The 21,694-nt window shown below is 38.3% G+C and overlaps 2 protein-coding genes across 13 annotated transcripts in view; one reads left to right on the top strand and one right to left on the bottom strand.

Moving 5' to 3' along the window:
• Positions 1 to 21,694, bottom strand: part of CHRDL1 (chordin like 1) — a 211,659-nt gene that overhangs the window by 147,536 nt on the left and 42,429 nt on the right. The gene's annotated exons all lie outside the window — the stretch shown is intronic.
• On the top strand, positions 4,586 to 6,411 carry LOC117026815 (alpha-enolase-like). Its single transcript, XM_033113910.1, has one exon. The coding sequence runs from the start codon at positions 4,721 to 4,723 to the stop codon at positions 6,023 to 6,025; it is 1,305 nt and encodes a 434-aa protein (XP_032969801.1). The 5' UTR covers positions 4,586 to 4,720; the 3' UTR covers positions 6,026 to 6,411.

The following is a 21,694-nucleotide window of genomic DNA, read 5'->3' as shown; positions in this document are numbered from 1 at the left end:
GCCCGAACTACCGTAGCTGTGGGAGAGGAAAGAACTCGGACTGCTAGGGCTCCGCTTATGGCCCACAGGGCTGAGGGGGCAGCATATAACATGGCTGAACCCAACGCTCACGGCAGAGACCTTGGAGCAAAGACTGAGGGAAGATGGCTGAAAATGGTGGTTTAAGCCCTCACTACCGAGCAGAGAACGGAAGCCTTAGGCACTGAGACTAGCCACCCCCACCCTACCCTCCCAGAGCTCACCCTGGCCCCACCTGGCTGGTGCTAGAAGTGGAACAGTAGCAGTGTCAGATCAAAAGAACAGAATATTTGCTGTTCTGAGAACTGCGGAGTGCAGACACAGATTCACAGGCCAAATAGTTTCCGCAGAGGGGAGTGAGTTGTGGAAGCAGGATCAGCTGTGGTGGTGGTTGCCGCCATTGCTCTGGGCCACCTATCACAACTCACCCCGCCTCTGGCCCCACCTTTCTGGGCAGATCCCTGCAGGAGTAAACAGAACTGCTGAAACATACGGTCTCTGAATCTGGTGCAGGAGGAGCTTTGGAACTTCAAAAGCTCTCCACATACCCACAAGGACACTGCGCCCTGTGATCCAAGGGAACTATTAACAGAGGAGAAGCCCATCTCCCAGGGAATCCTCCCATTGTATGAGAAACTGGAATAGTGCAGAGAAAACATAGCACTACCATGTGAGAGAAATAAAAGGCTGCAGTCGGAGAGAAAATAAAACATTCTACCAGCAAGTACTAGAAAACAAAATAAGACCTCTTCCTATCAACCTGTTGCAGAGGCCACTCCTGTAGATGTCTAGGAAGAGAAAAAATAAATCAGCAATTGCCATGAATAACCAAGGCAACAAGACAGCTCAGAAAGAAAGTGAAAAGTCTCCAGAAAAGAAACTAAAAGATATGGAAATATGTGACTTAAACGACAGAGAATTCAAGATTGCAGTTCTGAAAAAACTCAACGACATGCAAGAAAACACAGAAAGGCAGTTTAATGAACTCAGAACGCAATCAAAGAACAACACGAGAATTTACGAAAGGGATTGAAATTAAAAAAAAGAACCCAATAGAATTTCTGGAGATTAAAATCAATAGAAGAAATTAAGAATGAAATAACCAGTTTAGGTAGTAGAGTTGACGAGACGGAGGAAATAATCAGTGACATCGAAGACAGAAGCCTGGAAATTACACAGATGGAAGAAGAAAGAGACTTGAGACTTAAAAGAAATGAAAGAATTCTACAAGAACTTTCTGACTGCATCAGAAAGAGCAATATAAGAATAATGGGCATACCAGAAAGAGAAGAAAGAGAGAAGGGAACAGAGAATATATTGAAACCAATTGTTGATGAGAACTTCCCAAACTTGTGGACAGAACTGGATCCTCGAATCCAAGAAGCAAATAGAACACTTAATTACCTCAATCCTAGCAAGCCTTCTCCAAGGCACATTGTATTGAAGCTGTCTAAAATCAATGACAAAGAAAGAATCCTCAAGGCAGCCAGGGAAAAGAACACGGTAACCTACAAAGGAAAGCCCATTAGATTCTGATCAGATTTTTCAGCGGAAGCTCTAGAAGCCAGGATGGAGTGGAACCAAATATTCAAACAATTGAAAGAGAGTAATTATGAGCCAAGAATAATATATCCAGTAAAGATATCCTTTAGATATGAAGGAAGAATAAACACATTTCCAGACATACAGAAGCTGAGGGAATTTTCTAATACATGATCTGCACTACAAGAAATACTAAAGGAGGCTATTCGACCACCATCGACAGGGACAATTTTTGGCAACCAAAACATGAAAAGGGGGAGAGTAAAGGCCTGAACCGGAATATGGGAATGGAGAATGTAAGCGTGCTAAAAAAAATGGAATACTCTAAATATCAAACTTTCTTTTACTTAAACTTAAGGGTAACCGCTCAAGAAAAATCCAGAACTGAAATATATACTGTAATAAAAGAAGAAACAGAGGGAAACATCATAGAATACCACCATACAGAAATAATAGACAACAACAAAAAGGTAAAAAAACAATGGAGACATAGCCTTACCAGAACACTAAAGATAGAATGACAGGAAATCCTCACATATCAATAATCACACTAAATGTAAATGGACTGAACTCACCAATAAAAAGGCACAGAGTAGCAGATTGGATCAAAAAACTAAACCCAACCATATGCTGTCTCTAAGAGACACATCTCAGCTACACTGACAAGCACACTCAAAATGAAAGGGTGGAAATTGACACTCCAAGCAAATGGTAGCCAGAGAAAATCAGGTGTAGGATAATGATATCAGATGAAACAGACTTCAGGGTGAAAAAGATAATAAGAGACAAAGACGGACATTTCATAATGGTAAAGGGGACTATATAACAAGAAGACATAACAGCCATCAATATTTATGCCCCCAATCAGGTAGCACCAAAATATACCAAGCAACTACTAACAGAACTAAAGGGAGAAATTGACCAAAACACAATTATACTAGGGGACCTAAATACATCACTGACAGCTATGGATACGTCATCCAAACCGAAAATAAATAACGAAATAGCAGCACTAAATGACACATTAGATGAAATGGACATAACTGACATATAGAGAGCACTTCATCGTAAAACATCAGACTATACATTCTTTTCTAGTGTACATGGAACATTCTCAAGGATAGACCATATATTGGAACATGAAATCAGCCTCAGCAAATTTAAGAAGTTTGAAATCATACGAAGTATATTCTCTGATCACAAGGCTTTGGAATTGGATATCAACTGCAAAAAGAAAGCAGGAAAAAACACAAATACATGGAGATTAGACAACATACTTTTAAAGAACGACTGGGTCAAAGAAGAGACTAGAGGAGAGATCAAAAGATGCATAGAAAGAAATGACAATGAAAATACATCCTACCAACATTTTTGGGATGCAATGAAAGCAGTTTTAAGGGGGAAATTTATATCATTACAGGCCTATCTCAAGAAACAGGAAAATTCCCAAATAAATAACCTCATGTTACACCTTAAAGAACTAGGAAAAGAAGAACAAGAGAAACCCAAGGTCAGCACAAGAAAGGAAATAACAAAAATCAGAGCAGAACTAAATGAAATAGAGAACAAAAAGACAATAGAAAAATTAATGTGACAATGAGCTGGTTCTTTGAAAAGATTAACAAAATTGACAAACCCTTGGCTAGACTCACTAAGATAAAAAGAGAGAAGACACTAATTAACAAAATCACAAATGGAAAATGGGAAGTTATCACGGACACCACAGAAATACAAAGGATCATCCAAGAATATTATGAAGGACTATATGCCACCAAATTCAATAACCTAGAAGAAATGGACAAGTTCTTAGAAACATATAGCCTTCCAAGGCTGAACCATGAAGAACTGGAAAATCTAAACAGACCGATCACCAGTAACGAAATTGAATCAGTCATCCAAAACCTTTCGAAAGTAATAGTCTGAGACCAGATGGCTTCATTAGTGAATTCTACCAAACCTTCAAAGAGGATCTAATACCAATCCTCCTCAAACTCTTCCAAAAAATTGAAGAAGAGACAGTACTCCCTAACTCATTTTATGAGGCCAACATTACCCTGATACCAAAACCTGGTAAGGACAACACACACACACACAAAAAACTGCAGACCAATATCTCTGATGAATACAGATGTAAAAATCCTAAACAAAATTCTAGCAAATCGAATACAACAATGCATTAAAAAGATCATTCATCACGACCAAGTGGGGTTCATCCCCGGGCCATAAGGATGGTTCAACATCCGCAAATCCATCAATGTGATACATCACATAAACAAAATAAAGGACAAAAATCATATGATTATATCAATTGATGCAGACAAAATATTTGACAAGATACAACATCCATTTATGATCAAAACACTTAATAAAATAGGTATAGAAGGAAAATACCTTAACATAATAAAGGCCATCTATGACAAGCCCTCAGCTAATCTTATAATTAATGGTGAAAAACTGAAGCCCTTTGCTCTATGTTCAGGAACACGACAGGGCTGTCCCCTATCACCTCTGCTTTTCAACAAAGTGTTGGAAGTCCTTGCCAGAGCAATCAGGCAAGAGAAAGAAATAAAAAGCATCCACATTGTGAATGAAGAAGTTAAATTATCACTCTTTGCAGATGACATGATGCTATATATAGAAAACCCTAAAGACTACACCAAAAAGCTATTAGAAACAATCAACGAATACAGTAAAGTTGCTGACGACAAAATCAACTTACAAAAGTCCATTGCATTCCTGTATACTAACAATGAAATCTCAGAAAAAGAAATACAAATAACAATTTTTTTTTGCAATTGCAACAAAAAGAATAAAATACCTAAGAATCAACTTAACCAAGGATGTGAAAGACCTATATGCTGAAAAGTAAAAGACATTTTTAAAAGAAATTGAAGAAGACACAAAGAAATGGAAAGACATTTCGTACACATGGATTGGAAGAATCAACATAGTTAAAATGGCCATATTACCCAAAGCAATATACAGGTTTAATGCAATCCCCATCAAAATCCCAATGGCGAGGAAGTCTGGGCAGTCCGTGCAGAGACACGTTCAGGGGACTCGCGGCGCTCAGACCTTGGTCCTTAATAAGCTCAACCTCCGTGTCTGCAGCACTCTGCTTTTTTCCCGGGTGGCGACATCCTGCGGTAAGAAATTCACCATGTCTATTCTCAAGATCCATGCCAGAGAGATTTTCGACTCTCGTGGGAATCCCACTGTGGAGGTGGATCTCTGCACCTCAAAAGGCCTCTTCAGAGCTGCTGTGCCCAGCGGTGCCTCAACTGGCATCTACGAGGCGCTCCAGCTCCGGGACAATGACAAGACGCGCTACCTGGGGAAAGGTGTCTCAAAGGCTGTTGAGCACATCAATAAAACTATTGCGCCTGCCCTGATTAGCAAGAAACTGAGTGTCGTGGAGCAGGAGAAGATTGACAAACTGATGATCGAGATGGATGGGACGGAAAATAAATCTAAATTCGGAGCGAATGCCATTCTGGGGGTGTCCCTGGCAGTCTGCAAGGCTGGAGCTGTTGAAAAGGGGGTGCCCCTGTACCGCCATATTGCTGACCTGGCTGGCAACTCCGAGGTCATCCTGCCTGTTCCGGCCTTCAATGTCATCAATGGTGGTTCTCACGCTGGCAACAAACTGGCCATGCAGGAGTTCATGATCCTGCCGGTCGGGGCGGCAAACTTCAAGGAGGCCATGCGCATTGGTGCAGAGGTGTATCACAACCTGAAGAACGTTATCAAGGAGAAGTACGGGAAAGACACCACCAACGTGGGGGATGAAGGTGGCTTTGCTCCCAACATCCTGGAGAACAAAGAAGCCCTGGAGCTGCTCAAGAACGCCATCAGGAAAGCCGGCTACACTGATAAGGTTGTCATTGGCATGGACGTGGCTGCCTCCGAGTTCTTCAGGTCGGGGAAGTATGACTTGGACTTCAAGTCGCCCGATGATCCCAGCAGGTACATCACCCCTGACGAGCTGGCCAACCTGTACAAGTCCTTCGTCAAGGATTACCCAGTGGTGTCCATCGAGGACCCCTTCGACCAGGATGATTGGGAAGCGTGGCGGAATTTCACTGCCAGCTCGGGAATCCAGGTCGTGGGGGACGACCTCACGGTGACCAACCCGAAGTGCATCTCCAAGGCCGTGAGCGAGAAGTCGTGCAACTGCCTCCTGCTCAAAGTGAACCAGATCGGCTCGGTGACCGAATCCCTGCAGGCGTGCAAGCTGGCCCAGTCCAATGGATGGGGCGTCATGGTGTCCCACCGCTCCGGGGAGACTGAAGACACCTTCATTGCCGACCTGGTGGTGGGGCTCTGCACTGGGCAGATCAAGACTGGTGCTCCTTGCCGATCTGAGCACTTGGCCAAGTACAACCAGATCCTCAGAATTGAGGAGGAACTGGGCAGCAAGGCCAGGTTTGCCGGCAGGAACTTCAGAAACCCGCTCGCCAAGTAAGCTCCGGGCAGGAGCCTCTGAGCCCTGGTCACTGGTCAGCCAATTAGACCTCTGCTCCCGTGTCCACACGGGCAGCTTGAGCCCCCCCATCCCAGCTGACACTGCAGGGCCTCTGCTAGGTAACGGCCCTGTCCCATCCCCGTGATGTACTCACTGCTTCCTTAGAACCACGAAAGCCAAACTCAACTATCTGGAACCCTGCTGGAAACCGTAGCTCTGTAGTCATGTGTTTGGCCTGAGTCACTGTGTTTCTCACCTCGTTTCCCAAGTGTCGGGAGCCAAGTGTATCTACATTGTAATCTCTGAGGTCTCCACAGGCAAGATCCTCAGTGGTTTTGTGTGCAAAATAAAAAGGCTTCAGTGACCCGTAAAAAAAAAAAAAAAAATCCCAATGGCATTTTTTAAAGAAATAGAACAAAAAATCATCAGATTTGTTTGGAACCACAAATGACCCCGAATAGCCAAAGCAATCTTAAGAAAAAAGAACAATACTGGAGGTATCACACTCCCTGACTTTAGCTTGTACTACAGGGCTACAATAATCAAAACAGCATGGTATTGGCAGAAAAACAGGCACATAGACCAATGGAATAGAATTGAGAACCCAGAAATAAAACCACATAAATATAGATAGATAATTTTTGACAAAGAAGCTAAAAACATACAATGGAGGAAAGACAGCCTCTTCAATAAATGGTGCTAGGAGAATTGGAAAGCCATGTGCAAAAGAATGAAACTGGACTGCTGTCTGTCACCATGTACCAAAATTAATTCAAAATGGATCAAAGACTTAAGCTAAGCATAAGACCTGAAACAATACACTGCATAGAAGAAAACATAGGTACTAAACTTATGGACCTTGGGTTCAAAGAGCATTTTATGAATTTGACTCCAAAGGCAATGGAAGTAAAAGCTAAAATAAACGAGTGGGACTATATGAACCTTAAAAGTTTCTACACAGCAAAAGAAACCATCGACAAAATAAAGAGGCAACCAACTGAATGGGAGAAGATTTTTGCAAACAGTGCCTCCAATAAGGGGCTAATATCCAAAATATACAAGGAACTCATGAAACTCAACAACAAAAAAACAAACAACCCAATTGAAAAATGGGCAGAAGACCTGAAGAGACATTTCTCCAAAGAGGACATACAAATGGCAAATAGACAAATGAGAAAATGCTCAACATCACTAATCATCAGAGAAATGCAAATAAAAACCACAATGAGATATCACCTCACCCCAGTCAGAATGGCTATCATCAACAAGACAAATAGTAACAAGTGTTGGAGAGGCTGTGGAGAAAAAGGACCCCTCATACACTGTTGGTGGGAATGCAGACTGGTGCAGCCACTATGGAAGGCAGTGTGGAGGTTCCTCAAAAAATTATGACTAGAATTACCATATGACCCAGCAATCCCTCTCCTGGGTATCTACCCAAAAAATCTGAAAACATCTACACATAAAGAAACGTGTGTTCCAGTATTCATTGCAGCTTTGTTTACAGTGGCCAAGACATGGAAACAACCAAAATGTCCTTCGACAGATGAATGGATAAAGAAGTTGTGGTATATATACATAATGGAATAGTATTCGGCATTAAGAAAAGATGATATAGGGAACATTTGTGACAAAATGGATGGATCTTGAGAGTATAATGCTAAGCGAAATAAGTCAGACAGAAAAAGCAGAGAACCATATGATTTCACTGATATGTGGTATATAAACCAAAAACAACAAAAGAACAAGACAAATGGGAAAGAAGAACTCATCGACAGAGACAATCGTTTAGTGGTTATCCGAGGGTAAGGGGGGTGAGGGGTGGGAGATCAGGGTAAGGGTAATCCAATATATGGTGATGGAAGGAGAACTGACTCCGGGTGGTGAACAGACAATGGGATTTATAGATGATGTAATACAGAATTGTACACCTGAAATCTATGTAATTTTACTAACAATTGTCATCCAATAAATTAAAAAAAAAATTACACTGAGGCTTTGTACACGTGAAACTAATAAACAAACAAAGAAACAAACAAAAAATCCTATACTGAGGTAATATTCTTAAATTGCTTACTGCTTCCAAGACCCATGATTCTTTCCAACTACCCACAAGATAAATTCCAATTTACTTTTCCAATTTTTATTTCCTACTTCTGAATGATGAACTAGGAGTCAGAAATTCTAAGTTTGAATCCTCACTTGCTCTAGCTGCATGGCATTGAGCAAGTCATTTAAACTCTATGAATCTCATTTTTCAGCATGTGTGAAATATGAATTATATGTTTCTCTCACAAATGTTGAAGGGTTAAATGAAGCTCTCTGTAAGTTATAAAGTGCTACAAAATGTAGGATGTTATTTTATATTAATTGATTATTTTCTAGTTAGAAAATTAATCCATGCTCAATATAAAAAATTGGAAAACACATACAAACACACAAAAAGAACAAAATAAAACATAAAACTATATAGACTAAAGAAACATTACACACAAATCCAGCACAAGAAAACAACCACTTTTAATATGCTGGTAAGATAAATAGCCCAGGGATTGAAGAAAAAAATGAAATGGGAAATTAAAAAGTATTTTGTATTAAATGAAAATGAAAACACAACTTACCAAAATTTGGCTGAAGAAATACATGAAGGGAAATTTATATCACTAAATATCTATATTAGAAAAGAATAAAAGTCTCAAATCAACACCATGAGGGTAAGGGGTATCAAATATATGGTGATGGAAGGGGAACTGACTCTGGGTGGTGAACACACAATGTAATTTATGGATGATGTGATACAGAATTGCACACCTGAAATCTATGTAATTTTACTAACAATTGTCACCCCAATAAATTTAAAAAATAAAATTAAAAAAAAAGAAAAAAAAAGAAAAAAAAGAAAAAAAATGTAAAACAAAACAACCAAAAGCAAACAGAAGGAAGGATTAATGAAAAACAGAAAATAATAAAAATTGAAAACAGAAAATCAATAGGGAAACAATCAGTGAGACCAAAACCTGGTTCTGTAAGTAGATCAATAAAATTGATAAATTTCTAGCAAGGCTAACAAAGATAAAAAAAGAGAGAAGATGCAAATTACCAATATTAATGACAAAAGACAGCACTGATTGCATTATAAATCCTATAGATATTGTTAATAATGTTACATATATTTCAGGTGTACAATTCTGTATTTCATCATCTATAAATCCCATTGTGTGTTCACCACCCAGAGTCAGTTCTCACCCCAATAAACTTTAATAACAACAAAAATCCTATAGATATTAAAAGGATAAAAAAGAGAATATTATGAATAACTTTACATAAGTTAATTTAACAAGTTAGATGAAATGAATTAATTCCTTTAAGACACAATTATCAAAGCTTACTAAAGAAGAGATAGATAACCTGATTAGTCCTATATCTTTTAGAGAAATTATATTTGTAGTTAAAAAGTTTCTCGCAAAATAAACTCCTGGGCCAGATAGCTTCACTGGTTAGTTCTATCAAACCGTCTACCAAACATTTTAGACAAATGAAGAGGATGCAGTACTTTACAAATGAATCTTTGATGTAAGCATTATATTGATACTAAAACCCGATAAAGATTTTACAAGAAAAAATCTACATACCAATATCCCTCATGAATGTAGATATATTAAATTCTCAACAAAATATTAGTAAATTAAATTAAAAAATACATAAAAAATAATACTTCATGAGCAAGTGGGATTTATTGTAAAAGTGAAAGGCTAATTCAACATTCACAATTCAATCAATGTAATTCACTATATCTACAAACTGGAGGAGAAAAAGCACGTAATTATTGTAAAAGATGCAGGAAAAACATTACACAATATTCTATATCCATCCTTGACAGAGACTCTCAAGAAACTAGAAAAGGGCCTTCCTCAACCTGATAAAGGACATCTACAAAACACCTACACCTAACATCATACTTAATGGCAAAAGACAATGTTTTCCCCCTAAGATTGTGAATTATTCAAGGATGTCTGCTCCACCACTGGCCAGTGAAATCAGGTAAGAAAAATAAATAAAAGGCACATATACTTGGAGAATAAAAAAAAAAGTAAGACTGTTTCTATTTATTAGATGATATGACTATCTACAAAGAAAAATCTCAAAGAATCTATTTAAAAGTTACTATAAATATGTCATAGAAACAGTGGCATGAGGTGAGCCTCTTGAAATCTCCTTTGGAATTTACAACAAATTAAACAAATTCCAAAAAGGACTCCCTGCACAGCAGACAGGCAAGACTAATAGGTGTGTAATTGAAATCATCTGAAGGTGGGCAAATTGGGCGAGCAGGGGAAAGTGCAGAGATGTCGGCTGCGTGAGGCAGCAGGACACACACTAGAGCTAGGAGCTCCAAGCTCCCTGCATTCTGGAGCTACAGAAGCCATGGGAGAGGGAAGAATTCGCACAGCTAATGGTCCCCTTATGGACCACGGTCCCGCCTGAGGGATCAGCATATAACATGGCCGTACCAAACGGTCAGAACAGAGACCTCAGCAGAGAACTCGGAGCAAAGACGGAGGGAAGAAGGGTGAGAATGGTGGTTTAAGCCCTCACTGCCAAGCAGAAGATGGAAGGCATAGGCACCATACCCCCACCCTCCCAGAACTCACCCAACACCCACCTGCCCAGTGCTAGAAGTGGAGCAGTAGCAGTGTCAGATAAAAAGCACAGAATATTTGCAGTTCTGAGAACTGTGGCCCCAAAACCATGGACTCTCGGCTCAAATAGTTCCGGAAAAGGGGAAGGAGCCTTGGGTGCAGGACAGGGGAGGCTGCGGTCACCACCATTGCTCAGAGCCACCATTCACAACCCAACCCGCTCTTGCCCCCACCTATCTGGGAAGATCTCTGCAGGAGTAAACAGACCCGCAGAAACACAAAGGCTGTCAATCTGGTGCAGGGAGAGTTTTGGAAATTCACAAGCTCTCCACATCCGCCCATAAGGCAGTGCCCTGAGACCCAGGCAACCTGCTTACAGAGGAGAAGCCCACTTTCAGGGAATCCCCCACTGTATGAGAAGTCAGAGCAGTGGAGAAGAAATATAACACTACAGAATGAGAAAAATCAAAGGCTGTATTGGCAGAGAAAATAAAACATTCCACAAACATCTACTGGAAAGCAAAAGAAAGACCTGCAAACTGTTGCAGAACCCACTCCTGTAGAAGCCTAGAAAGACAAATAACAATTCATTAATAGCTATGAATAACCAGGATAACAAGGCTACTCAGAAAGAAAATGAAAAGTCTCCAGAAAATGAACTTAAAGACATGGAAATAAGGGACTTAAATGACAGAGAGTTCAAGATCACAGTTCTGAAAAAACTCAAAGAGATGCAAGAAAACACAGAAAGACAGTTTAATGAACTCAGAAACACAATCAAAGAACAACATGAACATTTTACAAAAGAGATTGAAATTTAAAAAAGAACCAAATAAAATTTCTGGAGATTAAGAACTCAATAGTAGAAATTAAGAATGAAATAGCCAGCTTAGGTAGTAGAGTTGACCAGATTGAGGAAAGAATCAGTGACATTGAAGATAGAAATCTAGAAATGACACGGATGGAAGAAGAAAGAGACTTGAGACTTAAAAGAAATGAAAGAACTCTGTAAGAACTTTCTGACTCCATCAGAAAGAGCAATATAAGAATAATGAGCATATCAGAAGGAGAAGAAAGACAGAAGAGAACAGAGAGTATATTCAAACAAATAGTAGATGAGAACTTCAGAAACTTGCGGAAAGAACTGGATCCTTGAATCCAAGAAGCAAACAGGACACTTAATTACCTCAACCCCAACAGGCCTCCTCCAAGGAACATTGTATTGAAGCTGTCAAAAATCAACTACAAAGAAAGAATTCTCAAGGCAGCCAGGGAAAAGAAGACTGTAACCTACAAGGGAAAGCCCATTAGATTATCATCAGATTTTTCAGCAGAAACTTTACAAGTCAGGAGGGAGTGGAACCAAATATTCAAACTATTGAAAGAGAGAAATTATGAGCCAAGAATAATGTATCCAGCAAAGATATCCTTTAGATATGAAGGAGGAATAAAGACCTTTCCAGACATACAGAAGCTGAGGGAATTTTCTAATACTCGAACTGTAGTACAAGAAATACTAAAGGAGGCTATTAGCCCACCATGAATAGGGACAATTTGTGGCAACCAAAACATAAAAATGGGGAGAGTAAAGGCCTGAATCGGAATATGGGAATGGAGAAAGTAAGCATGCTGAAGAAAATGGAATACTCTAAATATCAAACTTTCTTTTACGTAAACTTAAGGGTAACGACTCAAGAAAAATCCAGAACGGATATACATACTGTAATAAAAGAAGAAACAGAGGGAAACATCACAGAATACCACCACACAGAAATAATACACAACGACAAAAAGGCAAGGAAACCATGGAGACACAATCTTACGAGAAAACTAAAGATAGAATGAGAGGAAACCCTCGCATATCAATAATCAATCTAAAGGTAAATGGACTGAACTCACCAATAAAAAGGCACAGATTAGCAGATTGGATCAATAAACTAAACCCAACCATATGCTGTCTCCAACAGACACATCTCAGCTACAAGAACAATCATAGACTCACAGTCAAAGGGTGGAAATTGACACTCCAAGCAAATGGTATACAGAGAAAAGCTGGTGTATCCATATTGATATCAGATGAAACACACTTCAGGATAAAAATGGTAACAAGAGACAAAGAAGGACATTTCATAATGGTAAAGGGGACTATATAACAAGAAGACATAACAGTCATTAATATTTATGCCACCAATCAGGGAGCACCAAAATATAACATGCAACTACTAACAGAACTAAAGGGAGAAATTGACCACAACACAATTATACTAGGGGACCTAAATACATAATTGACAGCTATGGAAAGATCATCCAAACAGCAAACAAATAATGAAATAGAAGGCCTAAATGACACATTAGATGAAATGGACATAATTGACATTTATAGAGCACTTCATCCTAAAACATCAGACTATACATTTTTTTCTAGTGTTCATGGAACATTCTCAAGGATAGACCATATATTGGGACATAAAACTAACCTTAGCAAATTTAACAAGACTGAAATCATACCAAGCATATTCTCTGATCACAAGGTTTTTAAATTGGATATCAACTGCAAAAAGAAAGCAGGAAAAACCACAAATACATGGAGATTAAACAACATACTTTTAAAGAACGACCAAGTCAAAGAAGAAATTAGAGGAGAGATCAAACGATACATAGAAACAAATGATAATGAAAATACATCCTACCAACATTTTTGGAATGCAGCAAAAGCAGTTTTAAGAGGGAAATTTATATCATCACAGGCCTATCTCAAGAAACAAGAAAAATCCCAGATATATAATCTCACATTACACCTTAAAGAACTAGAGAAAGAAGAACAAATGAAACCCAAGGTCAGCAGAAGAAAGGAAATAATAAAAATCAGACTAGAATTAAATGAAATAGAGAACAAAAAGATAATAAAAAAATTAATGTGACAAAGAGCTGGTTCTTTGAAAAGATTAATAAAATTGACACACCCTTGCCTAGACTCACTAAGATAAAAAGAGAGACGACACAAATAAACAAAATCAGAAATGAAAGAGGGGAAGTTACCACAGGTGCCACAGAAATACAGAGGATCATCCAAGAATACTGTGTAGGACTATATGCCACTAAATTCAATAATCTAGAAGAAATGGACAAGGTCTTAGAAAAATATAGCCTTCCTAGTCTGAACCATTGAAGAACTGGAAAATCTAAACAGACCAATCACAAGTAAGGAAATTGAATCAGTCATCCAAAACCTTCCCAAAAACAGAAGTCCAGGACCAGATGGCTTCACTAGTGAATTCTACCAAACATTCAAAGAGGATCTAATACCTGTCCTACTCAAACTCTTCCAAAAAATTGAAGAAGATCAATATTCCCTAACTCATTTTATAGGGCCAACATTACCTTGATACCAAACCCTGGTAAGGATAAACCCCCAAAAAGAAAATTACTGACCAATATCTCTGATGAATACAGATGCAAAATTCTTTTTGTTGTCTTTGGTTTATATACCACATATCAGTGAAATCATATGGTTCTCTGCTTTTTCTGTCCGACTTATTTCGCTTAGCATTATACTCTCAAGATCCATCCATGTTGCCACAAAAGTTCCTATATCATCTTTTGTTACCGCCGAATAGTATTCCATTGTGGATATATACCACAACTTTTTTATCCATTCATCTATCAAAGGACATTTTGGTTGTTTCCATGTCTTGGCCACCTTAAACAAAGCTGCAATGAACATTGGAACACACGTGTCTTTATGTGTAGATGTTTTCAGATTTTTTTGGTAGATACCCAGGAGAGGGATTGCTGGGTCATATGGTAATTCTATTCGTAATTTTTTGAGGAACCTCCACACTGCCTTCCATAACAGCTGCACCAGTCTGCATTCCCACCAACAGTGTATGAGGGTTCCGTTTTCTCCATAGCCTCTCCAACACTTGTTACTGTTTGTCTTGCTGATGATAGCCATTCTGACTGGGGTGAGGTGATATCTCATTGTGGTTTTTATTTGCATTTCTCTGATGATTGGTGATGTTGAGCATTTTTTCATATGTCTATTTGCCATTTGTATGTCCTCTTTGGAGAAATGGCTCTTCAGGTCCTCTGCCCATTTTTCAATTGGGTTGTTTTTTTGTTGTTGTTCTTGAGTTTCATGAGTTCCTTGTATATTTTGGATATTAGCCCATTATCGGAGGCACTGTTTGCAAAAATCTTCCCCATTCAGTTGGTTGCCTCTTTATTTTGTTGATGGTTTCTTTTGCTGTGCAGAAGCTTTTAAGTTTGATATAGTCCCATTCATTTATTTTAGATTTTAATCCTTTGCCTTTGGGGTCAAATTCATAAAACGCTCTTTGAACCCAAGGTCCATAAGTTTAGTACCTATGTTTTCTTCTATGCAGTTTATTGTGTCAGGTCTTTTGCTTAAGTCTTTGATCCATTTTTAATGAATTTTGGTACATGGTGACAGATAGCAGTCCAATTTCATTCTTTTGCATGTCAATTTCTAATTATCCCAGCACCATTTATTAAAGAGGCTGTCGTTTCTCCATTGTGTGTTTTTTCCTTCTTTGTAAAAAATTACCTCTCCATATTTATGGGGGTTTATTTTTGGGTTCTCAATTCTATTTCACTGGTCTATGTGTCTGTTTTTCTGCCCATACTATGATGTTTTGATTATTGTTGTCCTGTAGTACAAGCTGAAGTCAGGGAGTGTGATACCTCCAGTAATGTTCTTTTTTCTTTAGATTGCTTTGGCTATTCGGGGTCTTTTGTGATTCCAAACAAATCTGATGATTTTTTGTTCTATTTCTTTTAAAAAATGCCATTGGGATTTTCATGGGGATTGCAATAAATCTGTATATCGCTTTGGGTAATATGGGCATTTTTACTATGTTGATTCTTCCAATTTATGAGCACGGAATGTTTTTTCATTTCTTTGTGTGTTCTTCAATTTCTTTTAAAAATGTCGTGTAGTTTTCAGCAGAAAGGTTTTTCACATCCTTGGTTAAGTTTATTACTAGGTATTTTATTCTTTTTGATGCAATTGCAAAAGGAATTTTTTTTTGTATTTCTTTTTCTGATATTTCATTGTTACTACAAAGGAATGCAATGGACTGTTGTACGTTGATTTTGTAGCCAACCACATTGCTGTACTTATTAATTGTTTCTAATAGCTTTTTGGTGGAGTCTTTAGAGTTTTCTGTATATAGCATCATGTCATCTGCCAAGAGTGACAACTTAACTTCTTCATTCCCAGTTTAGATGCCTTTTATTTCTTTCTCTTGCCTGATTGCTATGGCGAGGACTTCCAATACTATATTAAAAAGCAGAGGTGATACGGGAAAGCCCTGTCGTGTTCCTGAACGTAGAGCAAAGGGCGTCAGGTTTTCACTGTTAATTATGAGATTAGCTGAGGGCTTGTCATATATGGCCTTTATTATGTTAAGGTATTTTCCTTCTATATCTGTTTTATTAAGTGTTTTAATCACAAATGGATGCTGTATCTTGTCAAATGCTTTTTCTGCATCAGTTGATATAATTATATGATTTTTTGTCCTTTATTTTGTTTATGTGATGTATCTCATTGATAGATTTGCATATGCTGAACCATCCTAGTGCTCCTGGGATGAATCCCGTTTGGTCGTGATGAATAATCTTTTTAATGCATTGTTGCATTCGATTTGCTAGAATTTTGTTTAGTATTTTGCATCTGTATTCATCAGAGATATCGGTCTGCAGTTCTTTTTTATTGCCTTGTCCCTGACAGGTTTTGGTATCAGAGTAATGTTGGCCTCATAAAATGCGTTAGGGAGTACTGTCTCTTCTTCAGTTTTTTGGAAGAATTTGAGCAGAATTGGTATTAGATCCTCTTTGCAGGTTTGGTAGAATTCACTAATGAAGCCATCTGGTCCCGGACTTTTGTTTTTGGGAAGGTTTTGGATGACTAATTTAATTCCCTTACTGGTGATCAGTTTGTTTAGATTTTCCAGTTCTTCATCGTTCAGCCTAGGAAGGCTATATGTTTCTAAGAACTTGTCCATTTCTTCTAGGTTATTGAATTTGGTGGCATATAGTCCTTCATAGTATTCTTGGATGATCCTTTGTATTTCTATGGCATCTGGGATAACTTCGCCTTTTTCACTTCTGATTTTGTTTATTAGTGTCTTCTCTGTTTTTGTCTTAGTGAGCCTAGCCAATGGTTTGTCATTTTTGTTAATCTTTTCAAAGAACCATCTCTTTGTCACATTAATTTTTTCTATTGTCTTTTTGTTTTCTATTTCATTTAGTTCTGCTCTGATTTTTGTTATTTCCTTTCTTCTGCTGACCTTAGGTTTCATTTGTTTTTCTTTTTCTAGTTATTTAAGGTGTTACGTGCGGTATTTTGTTTGGGTTTTTCTTGTTCCTGAGATAGGCCTGTATTGATATAAATTTCCCTTTTAAAACTGCTTTTGCTGCATTCCAAAAATGTTGGTAGGATGTATTTTCATTGTCATTTCTTTCTATGTATCTTTTGATCTCTCCTCTAATTTCTTCTTTGACCCGGTCGTTCTTTAAAGGTATGTTGCTTAATCTCCATGTATTTGTGTTTTTTCCTGCTTTCTTTTTGCAGTTGATATCCAATTTCAGAGTCTTGTGATCAGAGAGTATGCTTGGTATGATTTCAACCTTCTTAAATTTGCTGAAGTTTGTTTTATGTCCCAATATATGGTCTATCCTTGAGAATGTTCCATGTACACTAGAAAAAAATGTATAGTCTGATGTTTTAGGATGAAGTGCTCTATAAATGTCAATTATGTCCATTTCATCTAAAGTGTCATTTAGGGCTGCTATTTCATTATTTGTTTTCTATTTGGATGATCTATCTATAGCTGTCAATGACGTATTTATTTCCCCTAATATAACTGTGTTTTGGTCAATTTCTCCCTTTAGTTCTGTTAGCAGTTACTTGGTATATTTCGGTGCTCCCTGATTGGGGGCATAAATATTTATCACTGTTATGTCTTCTTGTTGTATAGTCCCCTTTACTATTATGAAATGTCCATCTTTGTCTCTTGTTAACTTTTTCACCCTTAAGTCTGTTTCATCTGATATCATTATGGCTACACCTGATTTTTTCTGGGTACCGTTTGCTTGGAGTGTCAATTTCCACTCTTTCACTTTGAGTCTATGCTTGTCCTAGTAGCTGAGATGTGTCTCTTGGAGACAGCATATGGTTGGGTTTAGTTTTTTGATCCAATCTGCTACTCTGTCCCTTTTTATTGGTGAGTTCAGTCCATTTACATTTAGGGTGATTATTGATATGTGAGGATTTCCTATCATTCTATCTTTAGTTTTCTGGTAAGATTGTGTCTCCATGGTTTCTTTGCCTTTTTGTTGTTGTCTATTATTTCTGTGTGGTGGTATTCTATGATTTTTCCCTCTGTTTCTTCTTTTATTACAGTGTATATTTCAGTTCTGGATTTTGTTTTGAGTGTTTGCCCTTAAGTTTATGTAAAAGAAAGTTTGATATTTAGAGTATTCCATTTTCTTCAGCATGCTTACTTTCTCCATTCCAATATTCAGGTTCAGGCCTTTACTCTCCCCCTTTTAATGTTTTGGTTGCCAGAATTTGTCCCTGTTGATGATGGTCAAATAGCCTCCTTTAGTACTTCTTGTAGTGCAGATCGTGTATTAGAAAATTCTCCCAGCTTCTGTGTGTCTGGAAAGGTCTTTATTCCTCCTTCATATCTAAAGGTTATCTTTGCTGGATACATTATTCTTGGCTCATAATTTCTCTCTTTCAATAGTTTGAATATTTGGTTCCACTCCCTCCTGGCGTGTACAGTTTCTGCTGAAAAATCTGATGATAATCTAATGGGCTTTCCTTTGTAGGTTACAGTCTTCTTTTCCCTGGCTGCCTTGAGGATTCCTTATTTGTCGTTGATTTTAGACAGCTTCAATACAGTATTCCTCGTAGAAGGCCTGTTGGTGTTGAGGTAATTAGGTGTTCTATTTGCTTCTTGGATTCAAGGATCCAGTTCTGTCCACAAGTTTTGGAAGTTCTCATTAACTGTTTGTTTGAATATACTCTCTGTTCCCTTCTCTCTTTCTTCTCCTGCTGGTATGCCCATTATTCTTATATTGCTCTTTCTGATGGAGTCAGAAAGTTCTTGTAGAGTTCTTTTATTTCTTTTAAGTCTCAAGTCTCTTTCTTCTTCCATCTGTTTCATTTTACAGTTTTCTATCTTCGATGTTAGTGATTCTTTCTTCCATGTGGTCAACTCTACTACCTAAGCTGGCTATTTCATTCTTAATTTCTTCTGTTGAGTTCTTAATCTCCAGAAATTCTATTTGGTTCTTTTTTTTAAAATTTCAATTTGTTTGGGAAAATGCTCATGTTGTTCTGTGATTGTGTTTCTGAGTTCATTAAAATGCCTTTGTGTATTTTCTTGCATCTCGTTGAGATTTTCAGAACTGCAATCTCGAATTCTTTGCCATTTAAGTGACATATTTCCCTATCTTTAAGTTCATTTACTGGAGAGTTTTCAATTTCTTTCTGAGCCGTCTTGTTCCCTTGGTTATTCATGGCAATTAATGATTTATTATTTCTCTTCCTAGACATCTACAGGAGTGGGTTCTGCAACAGGTTGATAGGAAGAGGTCTTTCTTTTGTTTTCCAGTACTTGTTGGTAGAATGTTTTATTTTCTCTCTGACTTCAGCCCTTTTTTCTCTTTCACAATGTAGTGCTCTTTTCTCTGCACTATTCCAGCTTCTCACACAATGGGGTGATTCCCTGGAACGTGGGCTTCTCCACTGTTAAGAGTTCGCCTGGCTGATAGGGCACTATGTCCGTGTGGGTATGTGGAGAGCTTTTGAAGTTCCAAAGCTCTTCCTGCACCAGATTCAGAGTCTGTGTGTTTCAGCAGTTCTGTTTATTCCTGCAGGGATCCGCCCAGATAGGTCAGGACAGGGGTGGAGTGAGTTGATAGAGATAGCCCAGAGCAATTGTGGTGACCACCACCACAGCCAGTCCTACTTCCACAGCTCCCTCTCCTTTGCCAGAACTAGTTAGGCTGTGAATCTATGTCTGCGGATCATAGGCCTCAGAACCGCAAATATTTTGTTCTTCTGATGGGACACTGCTACTGTTAGGCTTCTAGCACTGGGCAGGTGGGGGCAGGGCACACTCTGGGAGTGTTGGGAGGGGGCGGCTAGTCTCAGTGCCTAAGGCTTCCGTTCTCTGCTCAGCAGTGAAGGCTTAAACCACCGTTTTCAGCCTTCTTCCCTCAGTCTTTTCTCCTAGGTCTTTGCTGTGAGTGTTGGTTTCAGCCTTGTTATATGTTGTTCCCTCAGCCCTGTGGGCTGTAAACGGAGCCCTAGCAGTCCGAGTTCTTCCCTCTCCCTCAGCTGCGGTAGTTTCGGGATGCAGTGAGCTCAGAGCACTGAGCTAGGTTTGTGTCCTGTGCCCGCGTGGCTCTGTCTCCTCACTTCTCCCTTCCCTCCTCCCCTGCTAGCGCGATTTGCCCACCTTGAGGTGAATTCAGTAGTGGGCCTCTTCGTCTTGCCTGTCTGCTGTGCTGGGAGTCCTTTGTGGAGTTATAGTTGTTTGATTCGTTGTAAATTCCAGGGGAGATTTCTAGAGGTTCACCTCTCTCAGCCATTTTGATGACGTCTGAGTCTGACTATTTCTTGGGACAGTTTTAGGTTTACAAAAAAATTGAGCAGAAAGGACAAAGAGTTCCCATATATTCCCCTCTTGACCCCCAACTCCACTTTCCCCTATTATCAACATCTTGCATTAGTGTGGTACAGTTTTTACAACAAATGAACTAATATTGATATATTAATATTAACTAAATAGCATAGTTTACATGAGAGTTAACTTTTTGTTTGGTATAGTTCTATGTGTTGTGAGATATGTCCACCATTACAGTAGCATACAGAATGGTTTCACTGCCCTAAATATCCCCTGCACTCTTCCCATTCATCGCTTGCCTCCTCTGTCCCCTAAACTCTTGAAAACCACTGATTTTTTTTTTTTACTGTCCCTCTGGTTCTGTCTTTTCAAGATGTTATGTAGATTCCAAGATGTTATATAGGGCATTCAGTCTTTTTAGACTGGCTTTTTTCACTTACTAATATGTATTTAAGGTTCCTCCATGTCTTTTCATAGCTTGACAGCTTATTTAATTTTATCATTGAATAATATACCATTTAATGGAGATCAATTCACCTATTAAAGGACATCTTGGTTGTTTCTAAGTACTGGTAATTGTGAATAAGTTTTCAACTCATTTGGAAAATAACTAGGAGTTATGGTTGCTGGATTGCATAGTAAGGCTATTTTTAGCATTGAATGAAACTGCCTTCCAAAGAGACAGTGCCATTTTGCCTTCCCACCAGCAATAAATGAAAATTCCTGTTGTTCTACATCCTCACCAGTATTTGGTGATGGTGTCATATTTTTCAGTATTTGCCATTCTAATAGGTGTGTAGTAGTGTCTCATTTATTGATTTAAATTGTAGTGCCCTTAAAGACATATGTTGAGCATCTTTTCATTTATTTATTTGCCAGCTGTATGTCTCCTTTGGTGAGGTGTCTGTTTAGTTCTTTTGCCCAGTTACTAATTGGGTTGTTCATTTGCTTATTGTAGAGATTAACAGGTCTTTGTATATTTTGGATACAAGTCCTTTATCAAAAATGTGTTTTACAAATATTTAAACTCAGTTTGTGACTTGTCTTTTCACTCTCTTAACAGTGTCATTTGCACAGCACAATTTTTTACTTTTAATGAAGTCCAATTTATCATTTTTTTTTCTTTAATGGAGCATGCTTTTTGTGTTGTATCTAAAAACTCATTACCAAACCCAACATAACCTAGATTTTCTCCTATGTTATGTTCTAGAAGTTTTATACTTCTGCATTTTACATTTAGGTATTTGATCCATTTTGAATTATTTTTATGAAGGTTTAAAGTCAGTGTCTACATTTATTTTCTGTTTTGTTTTGTGTTTTTTTTTAATTTTCTTTTTGCATGTGGATGTTTAGTTGTTTCAGTACCA

Source organism: Rhinolophus ferrumequinum, chromosome X (assembly GCF_004115265.2).
Source record: "Rhinolophus ferrumequinum isolate MPI-CBG mRhiFer1 chromosome X, mRhiFer1_v1.p, whole genome shotgun sequence".
Lineage (NCBI taxonomy): Eukaryota > Metazoa > Chordata > Mammalia > Chiroptera > Rhinolophidae > Rhinolophus > Rhinolophus ferrumequinum.
Note: the sequence above shows the minus strand (reverse complement) of the source record. Positions and strands in the feature narration are given on the sequence as shown.